Raw genomic sequence first — 19065 nt, 5'->3', positions numbered from 1 at the left:
ACATTTCGCCCAAAAGCTTGAATAAAGGGGTGCAACCCGACATCAGCCACATCTATATGCAAGTTTTGCTGCCAATTACATCAACTGTCCTTGCACCGTCTGGCAATGTTGTGGTTAAGTCCTTTGTTGTAAAAGATGACGAAGTAGGGTGTAATGCATTTCAGTCCAACAGTGGTCCATGGTATATATTATAACCCTGCATTTACTACCCCTTCAGTGTGATACAGAGTTACCTTCCCCATGTGCGGCCCATACTCTCCCTGTTTGTACATAGTCAGTGGTGGATCCAGGTGGGGGCACACCAGGCGCACGCCCCCCTTTATTTTTTGTTAAAACAAAATAAATAGAAAACAAGAGACCCGCGGGTCTAGCGCTCACCTGAGTATCGCAAGTTCACCTTTCACACAGTCACTAATCTAAATTATTCACAGCTCTACTAAAATTTGACCAGGCATTCTCAAGTAGAAGATGAAAATGTACAATAAGGGCCCAAATTTTTTAAGATTCCTTAATTTGGGGGGGGGGGGGAGGATTGGGGCCCCCTGGGGCCCTCTGGGTGGGGCATGGTGCCCATTTTAATAAATTGAGATCCTGACCCCCTAGGGATGATACCTGCCAAGTTTGATGAAAATCCATTATGAGGTTTTCAGGAAGAAGATGAAAATGTACAATTCAGGCCACAATTTGGACCTTCCCAACTCCCCCCCCCCCCCAAGAGGGGCACCCCTGGATCTGCTATGAACAAACTTGAAACTAAAGTCATTAGTTATTTTTTGGGGCTTGAAGCCCGCAGGTATACTCATACGTCTTTGATTCCAGGATTATATCTGTATCATATTTCTCCGTTGTTTGCTGCAAATATTTTTCTGTATCAACGCGTTAGAGGTCCTTGATATGAACACTGCAAATATTTTTCTGTATATGCAAATATTTTTCTGTATCAACGCCTTAGAGCTCCTTGATATAAACATTGTATATATATATTTTTTTCTTCTTCTTTCTTTCGAAACAATGATACAGTTATAGTAATTTTATCTATTTTGTAAAAAACATATCATTGTGTGTGTGCTCTATTTAAATACTGTATATTATTTTGGGTTGAACCATGATATGGATGTGTCTGTGCGTGGTTGAAGGTGTGTGTATGTGGTTGAGTGTGTGCACGTGGATGAGTTAGTGTGCGGTACACACGCGCGTGTATTGTGTAGTTATTTGAGTTTTGTCTGAAGAATATGAGGTATTCATCAATATCATATGAGCTCCCTCGTGGAGACGTAATGAGCTCCTTTATGTAGACAATATGAGCTCCCTCGTGGGGACTTTATGAGCTCCTTTGTGGAGACAATATGAGCTCCCTCGTGGAGACAATATGAGCTCCCTCGAGGAGACTTGGTATGCATTTAATATTCTTGTTTATATCTCTTTAAGATCCATAATGTTTGTTTTATGTTATAAGTGCTGTCTGGGGCAAATTATTTGTATAGGGCCCCATTTCTCTCTCTCTCTCTTCTTTCGATCTTTAAAATAACAACAACATAAAGTCATTAATGTACTCACTCATAGTATTATCTTAGCTCTATAAGTTCTGATTCTAGAGAAGTTTTTTTTAAAGATTCCTTCATTTTGGGGGGTTGGGCCCCCCTGGGGGCCCCCTGGGTGGGGCATGGTGCCCATTTTAACAAATTGAGATTCTAACCCCCTAGGGATGCTACCTGCCAAGTTTGGTGAAAATGGGTCATGGGGTTCTCAAGAAGAAGATGAAAATGTACAATTTAGGCCCCATTAGGACCCCTCCCCACCCCCTTCCCCTGAGTCCCAAGGGGGGCACCCCTGATTCTGCCATGATCAAACTTGAAACTACAGTCATCCATGTACTAACTCATAGTATTAACTTAGCTCAATCACTTCTGGTTCTAGAGAAGAAGATTTTTACAGATTCCTTAATTTTTGGGGGTTTGGGCCCCCTTGGGGGCCCCCTGGGTGGGGCATGGTGCCCATTTTAAGAAATTGAGTTCCTAACCCCCTAGGGATGCTACCTGCCAAGTTTGATGAAAATCGGTCTTGGGGTTTTCAAGAAGAAGATGAAAATGTAATAAGTTTACGGACGACGGACGACGGACGACGCACGACGGACGACGCACGACGGATGACGGACGACGCATGACAGACGCCGGATGAAGGGCGATCGCAATAGCTCACTTGAGCCTTTGGCTCAGGTGAGCTAAAAAAAAGGGGGGGGGGCATATGCCCCCCTTAATTTTGTAAAGGCACCCCCTCTTAACGGAGTTCCTGGATCCGCCCAGAGAACATTGTGTGTGTGTGTGTTTGTATGTGGCAGACAGCGTAAGAAGGCATGAATACAGTATGACAAAAATCTGTCCATCGCATACGTGCAATCAGTGTTGATGTGTAATGTGCATGTTTTAACGTCAAAATTAGCAGTGCAGCTTCTTCTCCTCATAGATGGGGTCATAGGCATCGTGACTTGACATAATTATTGTGAACTCTAACAAGGGTTAGTATGTGGATCAAATGATTGGATTTGCACAACTATGAGACTGCTGTGTCTGGTGTTTTTTTTTTTTTTTTGTGTGTGTGTGTGTGTCTGCATGTCGTAGCACATGTGCAATTGTTGCTGTGGTTTTCCTTGATTAATAACTGTGCATGGTTTAGTGTAATGCCCAGAAACTGGGCTTCATGTTGTGTGGTTTGCATGGGCTGATCCTAGCAACCACTTAAGCAGGTGCACCGCTTAAATGCAAGAAAAACTTGTCTCCAGACCCCTTCTTGATTAAGTGGTGACCACTGTATAATATGGCTGTTGGGGCAAAACCTCGTATCTCAAAAATTTCTTATGTTTAGGAGAGTGAAAAAACATGGCAGCCAAAGCACTATAACAACTGGGATGACCTTTCCTTTGATATGCAATGGTGGTTTAATATTGGGGATAAGACAGCTAGGATTTGGACAGGATGTCATTTAAACTGATTATCTGAAAGTTTATCCAAACAAGGAAAAGTAGAAATTACCCGGTGCGTAAAATATGTCCCGCCGGAAGTGGCATTTAGTAGCAAAATGTACAATATCGGTAAAAAATCAAGGTCAAAGGTCAAAGAAGTCAAAGGTCAAAATTCTGTGTAGAAGTTTTGAAGCCCTCACCTAGTGCCATCACATAAAGCAAACGGAATCGAAATCAGGTTAGAAATGGCGAAGGAGTAGCATTTTGAAGCAAAATGTACAATATACATGTAGGTCAAAGGTCAAGGTCAAAGGTCACAACTGAAATTCTGTGTAGAAGTTTCAAAGCTCCCATGTAGTGCTATCATATAAAGCAAATAGAATCAAAATTGGCTCATAAATGACAGAGAAGTAGCAAATTGAACATTTTGATCACACACGGACGCACAGACGGACGGACACATGGACACACACACGTACGGAGCCCGTTTCATAGTCCCCTGCTCGAACTCGTTCGGCGGGGACAAAAAGTGATTTTCATCAAGTCTGAACTCGATGACCACTGGAAACAGAAGAATTAATTTACTCCAGATAGCATAAAGTAACCACCCCATGGATTCATCACATTGAAATTTCCAGGCTCAGGATTGGAGCTCTTGAATGGCCTCTAGAAGTTTTTGACTTACTGGGCGTCATCATAGGTAGTTTGACTCAAGTAACAACATTTGAGATACAAGGTCTTGTCAGCCCAGCGACGATTTTTTTTTCTCTCTTTTTTTCTCCGCATGAAACAGATCATAGCCCTTTAATGCCATACGTTTTCATCTTCTGTACAGTTGTCATATTTTGCCATGAAGGCATCCTGCATTCTATATTTATCAATCACTTATTTGTTAGTGTTTAAAGTTAGCAATGTGATGACAATTCCAATAAAATCATAGCTAAATCTATGGGTTGGATACACTTCGCATTCACGACATTGCTACCAATCATATCACTAACTCCATGCTGAGATAATCTGTTCAACAGCTGTCTCCCCAGAATTTCTGAAACTTTGAAAGTCAATCATCTTTGAGAGAAATAACTATAAATAGTGTGGAGATATACAGATCAAAACAACATATTTGTGTAAATTGTATGTACAAATATGTCTCTCCAGCAATACAATGAAAATATCAAGTGGTAGAAAGTAATATAAACTAGAATTATCACTGAAGGTGATTAATACCCCCGCCCCTAGTGTTGCTTTATAGTACATGTATGTGATGTCATGAGGGCAATGACGTTAATACCAAGTTTGCGCACTTGTCGAATTGGAAACAGAATAATTTTAGTTTACTGTACAATTACAGAGTTCAGTTGACACCGAGTTCCACAAGGTTTGGGTAAAAAGTGTGATTACCATGGCAATGCATTGTCTGATACAAACACAAGGAACATTTTGCATAACTACACTTAAAGACCATCATACACACCAAATTTGACCTTCATAGCTTGAATGGTTTATTTTGATACAAAAATGAGTGGTTACCATGGCAACACATTTTCCTTAAACTAACACATTAGTGTCTTGCAAAACTACACTTCTAGATCATGATACATACTAAATTTGACTTTTATTGCTTGAATGATGGAAAAGTTATTCGATCTGCAAGGTTTTGGTGAAATTGTGGTTACCATGGCAACAGTTTGTGTGACAAACACAAAAATTATGTGTTCCACATCTATACCTCAGGGCCATAATGCCTACCAAATTTGGTTTCAATTGCTTGAAAACTGTGGAAGAAGTTCACTCCACAGGATTTAAAAAAAAATGCGGTTACCATGGCAACGCATTGTCCGACAAACACAAAAAATATGTCTTGCACATCTCTACCTCAATATCATCATTCACCCTAAGTTTCATTTAAATTGCTTCAAAACTGTAGAAGGAGTTCGCGACGCAAGATTTTGCAACAGACCGCCCGACCGCCCGCCCGACCAACATCACGGTGATTCCTAAATACCCCCTTCACACTACGTGTGGCGGGGGTAAATTGTGTGACTATTACATGTACTTCTCTTTACCTCATCCAAGAACTTATTATATTCCTCTTGTCTCTCCTTTAGCAGCTTGGTCCTCACATCAATGTAGTTTCCCAGTGGCAAACCAGCACCATCTGAACAGTTTGTAACAGGATCAAACACAATGCAAAATGCATGATCACATTCATCCCATGATTGGAACTGAACTGCTATTTGATCCATGCATCTGACTTTAATTTACCACAGATTACTTACTTCTATTTTTTTTTTTCTGTGAAAGACTGTTATCTCTGACTTTTCACCATTACCATTTCATGGACATAATTTTTTATTTATTGCTAGTGAACATTCCTGGACAAAGTTATGACTGAAAATTGCCACCTTTAGATAGTTCAGCGACCTTTGACCTCCATTGATGTTACCCAAAATCTAATCAGTGCATCAACACCTCATGTAGCATACATTCACCTGGGTCAAGAACCAAGAAAATTCATTCAGCATTTTATTTATAACCATGACAAGATGCAGGATGATTGGATGGACTGAGAAATCACCTGAAAACATAATGCCTCTGGTATCCTTCCAGAAGGAGGCTTAAAAACTTTAGATTATCTATGGTTCCATTTCAGAGGGTGACAAACAAGTCAAATCTCCCTCTCTTCTCCTCTGTCTCCACAATTTACCTGATCTGCTCGGCTTTGTATTGTCTGGTGCTGCATGAGGCCGTAGGTTCTCTTTCAAAGGTAGATCTCTATTACCGTGGACACTATTCTGTACGAGCTCAGAAGCCTACAATGTCAGCAGAGTATAGATTTCAAAATAAATGAAGAGTTTAGTTTATCTCTGGCAAATTACACAGATGTGGACTTTATTATATCTAACAAGACACAATTGTAGCATAGACCTGATGAAAATTCAAACTTCAAACTTCATAACAAGCATGATCTAGAAGAGGGGAAATTTTAAGTTCATCTGTATTGGTACTACATGTGGCTTTGAACTGCTGATCTCAATATAAAATATTCACATCAGGATTTTCAGCTGTCAGTTCTACAGTATTTATCAGTGGAATGCCCGTCTTAATCTTGATCACATGACTGTCGATAAGCGGGTCATAAACTTTCTGAAGTTGGTAGCGCCCCCAGAATCGGAAGAAGAGTTCCCAATGCCTTAAATTTTAAACAATTCTGGCAGGAAACAAAGTTTGCCAGAAATCATACATCTGTGAAAAACAAAATGCTCACCAAGGATCAGATTCCTTGAACACAGATGACCCAGTTTCATCTCCTCTGAAGTTTCCTAAAACATTCATGTCAACTCTCCAGTCCATCACCACGTGGATCTAGAAGAGGTTGAGGTTCTGGACCAGGAACTTGAATATTTTGAAAGGGGAGTCAAGGAAGTCTCCATCTGTGCCTATCAACCTTCTCTTAACAAGAATGGGGGAGGGGGTGGGGCCACAAACTTCAGAAAGTCTATGACCTGCTAATTGATTGTCACATGATCAAGGTAAAGACAGTTAGTCAACTGATGGAGGCTATAGAGTTGACAGCTGAAAATTCTACAAGTAAATATTTTGAATTGAAATAAAAAGTTAAATTTCAATACAAACATAATCCACTTTTCATCAGTTTTTAAAGTTTGGAAACATCCACTACCCTATAAACATACTAATTACTTTGACTTGCTCTACTTTGGAAGTCAACAACCTTTTGAGCAATCATCTTGTATGCTACAGTATATGCCATATATTGAGCGAGTCTAAATTTTTGCAAATTGGGACTTCCCAACGATTTCGCGAGTGGTTAAATTTGCGATCATGGAGTGCAGTACTGAACGGAAGTGTGTCACACTCATATCGACATCAGAGTCATTATTTTTGTGTGTCTTTAATTTCCTGAATAGCACCTGACTTGTGAAATTCGCGAAAATAAAAACCTCACGAAATATTCGGCGTAAACAGTATTCTACTTCATAATCTAACCTAGATGCAGACACTAAAATCTTCTCTGTCATATGATGCAACATAATGGGTAGGTCATAGCCTTAAAGGTTTACATGTATGTCCAAGTTGCTGATCCAGTCAAGGCAAAATCACTTGGTTTGGCAAGTTCTGCAAGCCCTCCTGGAAACTTCAAAAGGTGGCAGTTCTCCACGATGTGATTCGGGGTTTGGTCGGGATGGCTGCAGTTACACAACAAACTATCATTCAACGAATCCCATTTAATGTAAACAGTAACCTGTCATTGCATGGAGGTTTCAGATGCCACTCAAGCTGAGCCCTGCTTCCCAGGGAGGTTGAAGCCCTTTGGCTTTGTTGTTACATCAGTGATGGCATTGCAGGTAACTTGAGTGGTATCATCCATCGTTTCCTGCCAGCTTCAAATGGTGTGTTGCTGTATCTAGTAATGCCACAAGTTCAGTTGCAATATTAGGGTCTCCTACAGATTCATAAAGCTCAAGCAGTTCTTCATATTAAGGTTGGTAGTAGCATGGATTGTAAAGTCTTTTGGAAACCTCAAGGGATGTGCTCCCTTGCTGCTTGTTTCAAGATACTGCAGAAAGACTTACAGTTCTTTTGAGACATGAGCGAGTTCAGCAATCAATTCTTCCACCTCCTGCATGGAACCTCCCCAATCAGCTTTTCTAAAATTCCATTCTGGCTTGGACTTGGATGTCAAGACTGGAATTGGCAGCCCAGTGTGGATTAGGGGGGTACATGGCAATTTTGGCTGTGAGGGAAATGAGGGAGAAACCTACAAGATGCAGGAAGGGGGAGGCCATTTGCTGATCTTGAAGTGAAACAGAGTTTTGGATTTTAAGTCTTGTCTCAATCTGCTGGAGTGGAAAGTGCCAGGTTGCTAGGCATCATTCTGAGGAGGCAGTTGTTGATAGAAGCTCATTCATCAAGACGTTTGCTGTTGTCGTCATTGGCAGTATAGCTCCAGGAAGAGTGGCGACTGTTGAAATCTCCTGCATGTACCTCTGGGTGGAGGAAGATTGGCAGCAGTGGGACTGACCATGTAGCCCCAGGGGGGTTGTACACAGTAATGATGGTGATGTCACCAACCCTGACAGATGCCAAAAAACATCACCGATGCTAGACTCCTGAAGGACAGAAAAATCTTCCAGACCATGGCTAACGTAGGCAGCAATGAAATTGCTTTCATCAATCATGGCCAACATTGGGAACAAGCTTGAAAGAAGAAATACACAACTTGGAAGCAAAGGATGTGTCTGTGTATACAGTTGTACACATCTCTTGGAGGAGAAAACTATTAACATTAAGATCTTTAGCAATACAAGAAATGTCGTTGGTCATTTTTTGCTTGAGACATACCCTCCTTATTTTGCCGGATGATATGTACTAGAGGCTTACCTGACATGTGTTGGCCCTGAGAAGGGCCGTTTTGGGTTGATTATCATGGTCGCCATGGCAAGGTCATTAAAAAGTAAGGTCTAAGTTGTACACTTAATACGATTTATGGTGCAGAGATGTTGTACAAAGGTGTATTGCATCACGTTGATTGCATTAGGCCAAAAAAAAAAAAAAAATTGTTGCATTGGCGTAACCCGCCCGACCCTAAAAATTCCGCCTACCCCATGTTTTTTTATTTTTTTTTGCTATCGATATCAAATATCTTGTTGATCGCGATCGCGATCGCACAAACCCGGAAGTGGAAACGGCTCTGGGGATCGGATGTACGAGGGAGAGATCTAGCGCCTCGCATAAGCCTTCCTTGATCAGTACGTCAGCTGTTTCCAACACGGACACGTACTCTAACAAGATTTATTCAGTGTATACGTAGCATTCAGACTGCGATGTATTGTGCACAGTTTTGCCATAGGTTTCTTGTGTGGAGATCTTACACGAATCTGTATATGTGGGACTGTAATAGAGATCGCCGTGTGCGATGAAAAGATCGTACATATGGGTCAATTTGCATCTATCTTATCTAAGTCAAAATAGTAAAATATGAAGTGAAAACATTCAGGATAGGGATTTCAACATCTTTAAATTCTGTGAAGGGGTATAATTCCAGTAATATCGGCCTCATAAATGATTTGTAGAATAGATGAACACGGCACATTCGGTGCAGCAGTTGTTACTGTTTACTGAGCTGAGCACGAGTCTTACACGTAAAATGCAGGTAGCAAAAAAAAAAAAAAAAAAAAAAAAAAAAAAATCCGCCCGACCGACCCTATTTGAAAATCTCATGTTACGCCAATGCAACAATTTTTTTTTTTTGTCCTTAGTAAAGAACAGGGTGGACCACATGAAGGTTGCAATCTAAAACCTTGTACAGTTTGCCTGTAACACAAGGCAAGTGTCAAATGTGTCTCACCCATTCGCATAGAAGAAATTAATGTTTTTCTAACTTCATTGACCATTTCATTGACCATGCCTATGACCTTTGACCTTGTGGTGACCTTCAACTCCCCAAGGGACATTTACAAGTCAGGTTTGGTCACAAATGGACAAATGGATCAAAAGTTATGAGCCATAATCGAAACGCGGCGTAAAACTTATTATTGGGCCCTAAAAGTTCATTGACCCCTGTCTGTGACCTTTGACCTTGTGATGAACTTCAACTTCCCAAGGGACATCTACCATCGAAGTTTGATCACAAATGGACATAGGGATTGAAAGTTATAAGCCATAATCGAAACGCGCTGTAAAAACTTAACATTGGGCCCTAAAAGTTTATTTACCCCTGTCTGTGACCTTTGACCTCGTGATGACCTTCAACTCCTCAAGGGACATCTACCATCCTAGTTTGGTCACAAACGGACACTGGGATCAAAAGTTATGAGCCATAATTAAAACACGCCATAAAAACTTAACATTGGGCCCTAAAAGTTTGTTGACCCATGTCTGTGACCTTCAAATCCTCAAGGGACATTTACCATCCAAGTTTGGTCACAAACGAACATATACATCAAAAGTTATGAGCCATAATCGAAACACACCATAAAAAAATTACATTGGGCCCTAAAGTTCATTGACCCCTGCCTGTGACCATTGACCTTGAGGTGACCTTCATGTTTGGAAAAATGTGTAACTTTGCATAACCACTCTTCCCTCCAAGTGTGATTGAAATTGAAGTCCTCAGTAGAGAGTTATTCAAGTTTTTGTAGCTTTACGGACGGACAGACGCCGGACGGACAGACGCCACAGGCGATCCCTTAGTCTTCCCTCACCTCTGGTGAGCTTGACAAAAACGATGTGCTCATGAGGATCACGTCATTGATTGCCATTCTCATACATAATATTGCACAAGTTGTAATGTGTACACAAAAGGTTTAAATCACACTGTTTCTGACCTAACCAATTTGACAGTGTTCACTTGTTTTATGTTTCTCATCAAAGCAAGCCTTGTGAAAAACATACCACACACATGTCCCACTTCAATATAAAGATAGTATGTATTAACCATGGGCAAAGGGAAACTAATAACAACTAAGGTGTTCTGATATCAAATGCCTTACAACACATCAGTTGACCTACAATTCAGCATTCCAAATGGTGAATGATGAACAATCATCCAAGTAATGCGGACTATGTTTACAAACAAGAGAACACTACTGTAGTACTTTTATGTTTGCTGCTAGTACACATAGTTTGCTGGATAAAGGTACATGTTGTGTGATTCTGCTTGTTGAAACTACTACTAGAACCTCTTATCAAGCAGTAGGTTTATATCCAGTAAGTGTACACTATATACTGTATGTATATGAAAATTTTGTGTAAAAAAATCCAGAAAATGCTGTCTTTTCATTAAAAAAAAATACCCCACCTGTAACTAAAATCATAAGCTGAAATTATTTCATGAAATGGTTGCCTAGCTAGATGGTGTAAAATAACAAGGACCCACAGATCTAGTGCTCATCTGAGCATCCCACTTCACCTTCATGGCACCCCACCTGAGGCAACCTAGTTTAAAAATAATTGCTTCACAGACCGTTCAAAGTGGTTAATACCAACCTAATTATGTTGGGCTCTGCCCTAGGGTCCCCCTAGGACACCACTACTATACATACTACAAACTGTAATCCCCTCCCTATTGATGATTTCTTCCACATTTGGTTAAAATCCCCCTTAGTTTTCAAGATAAAAATGTCATAAATAATGAAAATTATATAACTTTGAATACATTTGTATATCATATGGGCCCTGCCCTATTAGGCACTCCCCCCACCCCCACCCCCCATCCCCCACCCCCACCACCTTGATGATTAATGTCATGTTTGATCAAAATCCAGTAACCGGTTTTTAAGACGAAAATGTTAGAAGTTTATCCATGATGGGAGACACAGGATTGCCATGTGAGCTAACCAAATCTATCCCAGCATTGCCAAATATACACTGAAATGATCTCAAATTCTGCTTAAATAGTGAAATGCTTTCATGATATAAATGTATGATAATAAAATCAAAGCTGCTAAGCATGCCTTTTTAGCTTTTAAAGTATTCTTTAGGTTTGGTTAATTTTAATCAGGAAAGTAAAAAAAAAAAAAGGATATCATTTAACATTACCTGATTTATATTAGATTGTTGCAGGTCTCTCCTCTCCCGAGCAATTTTCTGCTTTTGCTCCTCAATAAAGCGATCAATGTCATCCTCTGCTGCCATTGTGTAAGCTGCATGATTTGGAAAGCATTTGTAAGCATTTATTTGTAAGAAAAGGTGATCAATTGCAGTGCATAAAGCTATGAGATTATGATAGGAGAAAGATAATGCATGAATCAACAACTTTGACACTTTGAAACAGCAAACTTTTTCTACAAGGTATAAAATGTGCATTGTATTACTTACAAATGCCCCTCAGTGATCCTAGCCTTTTGACAAGGCCCTCTTGGTGTACGGGGTGAGTGAATGGCTGGGCTAATTTTGCTCACCCATAGAGCAAGAGGACTTTGTCAAAGGGTTACAGTGTTCCCCTCAGAGTAGAGTGTTTGAGAATCAAACTTTTCTCGAACAGCAGCTGAAGATTTATTGTGGGACAAATCATCAATACATTCATCCACCAGCATGCACAGCCAGGCTTGCCTTAGAAGAAATATATGTCATTATTACCAATTCATGTTACAAGTTTATTGAACAAATCTTGACACTTACACTCTGTACAGTGAATGCACAAAACTTACTTTTCATATGAGATGCATAGGGCCTACAGGTACATACAGTATATATACAGTCTGAGATCATAATGGAATGGCAAGTTTCCTAAATAAATACACATGTTAATATGGCAAATACAGTACTTATTCAAAAAGTTTAATGAAATAAACAGAGGAAGTTTGGACACCGTATTGAATAGTCTTTAATGGGCATCGTTGTGTCAAAGAAGATAATGCAGTCAACTCATCCACTCTTATAAAGAAACCCACCAACAGAGTGCAACATAAGTGTATAATATATATCCCTCCTTACATCAAAGAAGCCAGTTGTGCTAGAAGAGATGGCATGATGACAACAGACTCATCCCACTACAACACAGAACTCAAGCATAAGTGCTGGCTACATGTACATGTACATGCCCCAAACTATAGTCAACTGGAGCATTTGGCAATCTACCCACAAATGGAAAAAAAATCAAACATTCTACTCAAATTTTTAACAGTAAAATAGGCATCGCCATAACGCACAGAAGCAGAACCATCTCCAGATGATGAGACTGTCTGGATGAGAACCTGAGTAAACCACAGTCAAGTGCTAATATACTTTTGTATCTATGTAGATATCTAAAATTCTGCATGTTGAACTGCACAAAAATCACTGGAAATACTGAATAGTGCTCTACAATCACTCATGTAAATTTTAACTAAATCGGTTATCAGGAAGCATTGACATCACAACATTCATGTCTATGTTCAAAACAGCTCACTCTTCGATAGTGATTGTAGCATATATGCTGCCTGCACAATCTGAAACTGAAGTTAGCTATCTGATATTATGCGATGTATCTTTCAAGTGGAAAGACTTCCTTATGTCCTCCCATTATTTCACCATACCACTCTACTCTACCCTACCCAGTAACTTTGCTAGCATACACTTGGATGTATGCATGCATACACATAATTGGCAAGTGGTGGAGTATTTTGGGGGAAGTCCTGCCCTTTCAAGCAACTTGAAGTTAAAAATCAATGAACAAAATATCTATGGCAATTTGCAAGAAATCGGTTGAGAAATGCAATTTCTATAGCACATATGAACATAGACAGAAAAATTTGTTTGTCTGGAGGAGTTTTATAACATTTTTTGACTTTTATGGTTCTCCTCCGGAGACAGACGAAAGCTTGTGCTGTGGGGGATGCTTAACCACTGTCCTTACGGATGTTAAGGGTGAGGTACAGTCTGTACCTCACCCTCCTCGATTACGTCTAATTCACAGTCCTAGATTGGCAAATTTAAACTTGAATAATAACATTAACATAGATTACCAGTGCACTCACTAGATGTTTTAAATAGTTGAGATTTGGATGGAATTTCCATGGGAGAGACACAGCTATCAGCTCGTTGACATGCTCATTACACATTTATATAGCACAGTGATGACTGATCAAGGCGAATGCATCTGTTGGCCAATCACATTGGTTTCCGTGCTAGAGTATCCTCCTACAGTATCGCGTATCAGAGACTTCATTCTGTATAAGAGGGGATTTTGTCATCTCTATTACTGACATCGAATAGACGAGTAACAGTTGTGTATCACAAATGTTACATAGCATGCAAAAAGATAATTACACTCACATCATGACAAGAAGTGAATCAAATATCCCAGGAAAAATACAAAGCAGGCTCTTGTGCTTAGATGGTGACAACTATCACAACCCCATGCATGCACCATGCATGCTGGGGAGCCACATGTTGGAGTTCGTGTGAGCTTCTTGATACTCAGTGACGGCACGATCATGACGATCTCAAAGCTGAAGCTTCTTGTGATCTCAGGCTCAGCAAATCTGCGTGTCACTTCTCAAAATTTGAAGGCACTTTATCTCTGATCTGTGAAGTTGTTTTTTCTGAATCCTAGGAGCTTTTCATGCTGGAAGTTCGTATGGATGATTGCCAAAATTTCATTGTTAAAAAAAAAAAAAAATCTTCATAAAGCTACCAGTGGATGTGAAGAAATTATACCATGAAGAGGATCTGTTTATTGTTCACTTAGAATAAGGTTTTAGAACCTTTGTAAGGATACATACAATGCTTGACTTGTGCATTAGCATGTAAATTGATGTTTTTACTGCAGCATGAACAGCTTCAGAAATTACTGAAGACTGTCTTCATTCATTTGAAATGTCAAATTTGAGTGGGCAAATCAATCTGAATGATCATCCATACTTGATGATCAACCACATTGACTTGCACCCTCTAAATTTGACATTTCAAATGAATGCAGACAATCTTTCAGTAATTTCAAAATCTCTAGTCTTGATGCTGAAGTAAAAACAACATCAGAAATTTCCTGAACTTGGTAGCATGGTCAGGATAAAGATGAAAACAAAATCCCTTTGCAATAAAACAAATACAAAGTTAAATATTTTTCATTGTCACTGACCATGGTTTTTTAATGTGTTTTGCAGGACAATCAATAGGTATAGTATTGCATTAATTGCAATTTTATGAAAAAAAATTAACATTCTATCACCTTTTACTGAGCTCCCAAAAAATTGTAGGAGAGTGAGTTGAAAAATAAGGAGTGTGATTTATGGAGCTCAAACAAATTCTAAATGTGAAGGCCTGCATATTTTCTTCAAGAGAATCTTATCATTGTCCTATTTGAGATAGTCTAAAAACAGCAGTCATACACTTTAGGGGCCATACACATAGTAGAGTGGAGGGCAAGTCCAAGATAACGCGCATGTTATGTATGGGACATTCAGAGTTCCGCGGCCCCTGTATATGATGTCTGTCTAGCAATCAGGTTGTTGATTCGATTCATGCATTGACACCTCAGTATGTGTACCTATGGTTCAAAAACTGAATTTAATATCCAGAAACATGTCCTAATAAAAGGTGGGTCACATTTTTCATTAGGACCACTCTGTTTTACTTTGCATTTGTTTGTTTTTTGATATATCAGCCATTTCAAATTGGATCTTCATCAAATAGAATTTGAATTCCTGTAGTCCTAGAATTGTACTCTTCAATAATTCATGTAAGTGGTTTCCAATCACCTTGTAAAATGTTGAAAACTGAATCCCCATTTCTACGAAAACTACACGTTGTATACCATCCCTTTAATGCTGATTTTCATTGTGTACTTTGGCATCTCCCCCTCCCCCTTTCTGAAAATTGTTCAGTCAAGTACATGTATTGTTTCAAGTGTCTATAACTCAAAAGTAGCTGCAAAGTTGGGATGTTTTCTGCAGGATGATTGACGATTTGTGTACTGAGAGACCTTCCCAGCTAGCTACATGCATTCACATTGCAATATATGAGGATGTCCCATACGTAACGCATTTGTCCCATATGTAACATTATTTAATTGCCTAATAAAAAATATTTCTTTTACTATTTTTTCTTCTTTCTGTGGTATTTAACTTCTTTAAACAATAAATTAGAACTTCCCAAAAGGGCATTCAAATAACCTCAATAATTTCAGAAAAAACCTAAAGAAATGACCTCAATTTGTTACGTATGGGACATCTCACGATAGGACACGAGCTAATTTGCATAATCATTTGCATAATCCCTAAATTTTCATACCAAGTTAAACTATTTGATGATCTTCTTATGTTTACATATTAATAATTTGCTTTCCTTTGAATAAATATGAATTTTTATAAATGTCCCATACGTAACGCTGTATTTCACATTTTTGCAAATGAAAACGGAAGCTAAATAGATAAAGGTATCATTTTACATAGGGCCTAGTCTGAGTAACAAATATGGTAAATTTATAGTAAATTCGGAATAGCATCAGCGCCCCTGAATTTAAAGATTATCAGGTGGCCTTCAGTCGGTACAGCCCTGACGTGACACTTGTGTACAGTGACAGAGCTGTGTATAGTTATGTAGAAAGTAATATCATGACAGCGACTGGGCTGTATAGATCTAGATCTCGTTATGTTAATAACAGACCACAGACAGACCGATCAGGATTCCCACGTTTTGGAAAGAGTTCCTTATGTCCCCCCCCCCCCCAACTTGCACAAAACAAACAATTATTCCTTTTTAATAATACCAATAATTAACTAAAGGTTAGGGCCTAGAGTAAAATATCTCGTTTGCGGCAGTTTAAGCATTGTTAAGAGGTTTTCCAACTTGTAAACAAATCAGGCAAATTATTTTCAACCATTTCATACATCATAAACAAGATTATTCATTAACGCAATTGTTTTCATGAAAGAAATTTACCACTGACCAACGCAGTTTTCATGATTTACCAGAGCAAAACCCGGCACAATTTTCGCCGATAAGGGCGATATGCGACGTAGTATTTCTGCTTGCGGCACGATGTACAATCCCTATGCAATACGCGCGCGCTCCGCGATCTTTAGCTGAACGCCTTCACATGTCTCGTGAACATTGCGTAAGCGCCAATTCCCATTGCGAAAGCACGTGAAAATAGCGTGCGCACATGCATTGGCCGCAAACAAGATCGCACTTCTGGCGGTGTTGTTGATGTCTTTCTCGTGTTTTTCTCATTTTTTTCGATGGTAACATCCAATTTCTGGAAAAAAATGGCGGCCCACATCGGCTCGCGAAAATTCTATTTTACGTGAGGATATGTTTTCAAAATCCATGAACATCGAGAAAACGAAAAAAAATCCAGTTTCTTGGACCATTGTTTCTTAACTGTTATGTTAAGAAGTACCGAAAATTTCATTTTGGATGCGATATGTTTTCATTTAGGTGAGAAAATTTCACTTTCGTCAGAGATCGTGCCCATTTTATCGGTTGGTTTTTGTTGATTGCTAGTGTGTTAGTATAAATATGTGTAGGTCTAGTGTGCATGTAACAGTGCAATGCTGTGTTTAGCTGTATATTACCGTGTATGTTGTACCTGCCGCGAACGGCTGCACGGCCGCTTACTGACGCAGTTTCTCTATATCATTTATGGGAAGACTTCCCATAACCTCTACTTAGTCCACCATCAGCAAAAAACAAACAAACAGCAACCTATCTATTTTGTGCAAACTAGATCTAGAAAATTCTAGTGCAGTGGGGGGGGGGGGACATAAGGAACTCTTTCCCACGTTTTTTGTGGGTTTTTTTTTTTTTCATTATTTCAAAGCGCATTCACAGTTCACTCAACTGACATCGGTCGCAACCGACATCGCACCAATATGCTATGCTGTGCTGTACACAAGTGCAGATAGAGCTGGCGCACGGGGCCGGGGACGCCGTGCGAAGCGCACGGCGTCTGGTCATTTTTTTACCACGCATCGCACACGGTGCGGTGGACTACATCCCATATTTGAAGGTGTGGGACTACGTGGTTACACTACTTGGCAACTGTAAACAATCTCATTTAGTCACATTCTGCCACATAAATATCACCTAAATGCTCCCTAATTTACTTCTACAAAATAAATATATTCTTACTTCATATTTTAGTTCCTAAAGAATCCAGCACCAGGAGTCATAAGTACCAATATCCATGAGTAATCTCGATATTACCGCTTGAGTGTTGTAACTGTTGCTCGGGATGAATAAAAAATTTCTGCACTGTCCTGTCTCGATCACTATCATTGTAATTGTAATGGTGTACTAAATCTTACTATTCTACGACATTACGTCTAAAATCACAATATTTTAAGTAACAAAAATAGCATGTTTTCAATGTTGATTTCTAATGATGAAAAGCATCTAAAAGGAGAAAAAGGAAAACGCGGGGCTCGTTACTGATCATTATAATCGTGTCGTACCCGGATCGTAATCGGATCGTGAACACGGATCTCTATAATACAAGTACGATACTTATCGCCAAGCGTCGCGTTGCAATTGTTTCGATTTACTGAGCACTGCTGAGTCGAGTACAGTTATATACACTAGTCAAAGAGGTTCAACCTCTTTATAGTACTAGCAAAGTACGATCTTTGGTACTAGTATGCAGTTGTACTAAGCGCACGAGCCTGCATGCGCCTCTAGGCCTACTTACTGACACTACTAGTAGTATTATTGTACTCTTTGCTTGAATACCACAGCGTGAAGTCGAGTTGGGGCTTTACTCTCAAACGTTCTTATCACGAAGTCTTTTTAATTGGATGCAAATACATTTATTCCATTCAGATCAGATCAATCACAAAGATACATTTTCATGGACACGATTGCTATACAGAGATCTATATGGCTGTCACGATATATAGTACACTAACTTGTTTTGGGATGCCCTATGTATTAGGTCTACGAGGACAATGATAGGCCTAGTACAGTGTGAATAGGCCTACTTTTATTGATACACGAATTATATAGCCTATATACGTGTCCTACACACAAAAACTTATACACTAAAAGAAAAATTGAAAAGAGGGGAAAAAAGCAAGGTACAAGTTCACAGACTCCACAATGAAAACAAAAATAGTGTAGGCCTACATGTATGCGAGCATATCTACATTGGATCAGCAATGACGGCAAAAGTTTCTTATAGGCTATGGCCCCTATAGGCCTACAGTGCATTGAGAACAGGTTTAATTCTGCTTTTAAATACATTCACAGATGAGGCACTGGCAACGGCGTAAATCCATACTGAGGAGTGGGGGGATGGTCACCATCACCACGATTACAAGCCCATAACCGGACCGGCGCAGCCTTTTTTTTTTTTTTTTGGGGGGGGGGGGGGTGGGGGGAGTTCAATAAGCTTTGTGCCCCCCTTCCCCCCCCCCCCCACACACACACTTTACAGGGATCGGATGCCCCACTCTTTTGCATGAAATATAAAGTGGGAGAAAAGTGGCAGCAACAACATAAAGACTTTTTGTTCTTGTTGCTTTTTTTTTTTGCTTGTCAGACGACTTTCGGCGGAAAATCAGACCTTAAAAGTATGAAAACATTTTTTTTTTTTTTGGGAGGTGGGGGGGGGGGGGGAAATATCTGTGAGAGGGAGCGGAACGACCGAACGGGGGAAGGGTGTG

The 19065-nt window shown here is 39.7% G+C and overlaps 1 protein-coding gene across 1 annotated transcript in view; it reads right to left on the bottom strand.

Annotated features, from left to right (window-relative positions):
- LOC140233835 (uncharacterized) overlaps nucleotides 1-17620 on the bottom strand; it is a 163166-nt gene extending 145546 nt beyond the window's left edge. The window contains exons 1-4 of the mRNA XM_072313928.1: nucleotides 17537-17620; nucleotides 11522-11625; nucleotides 5667-5772; nucleotides 5026-5117 (exon numbers count right to left, since the gene is read on the bottom strand). Of these exons, the coding sequence (XP_072170029.1) occupies nucleotides 5026-5117; nucleotides 5667-5772; nucleotides 11522-11617 (294 nt within the window). The 5' untranslated portion in view covers nucleotides 11618-11625; nucleotides 17537-17620. The remainder of the gene's footprint in view (nucleotides 1-5025; nucleotides 5118-5666; nucleotides 5773-11521; nucleotides 11626-17536) is intronic.
- Between the last annotated feature and the right edge of the window lie 1445 nt (nucleotides 17621-19065).

This window comes from Diadema setosum, chromosome 10 (genome assembly GCF_964275005.1).
Source record: "Diadema setosum chromosome 10, eeDiaSeto1, whole genome shotgun sequence".
NCBI lineage: Eukaryota > Metazoa > Echinodermata > Echinoidea > Diadematoida > Diadematidae > Diadema > Diadema setosum.
Note: the sequence above shows the minus strand (reverse complement) of the source record. Positions and strands in the feature narration are given on the sequence as shown.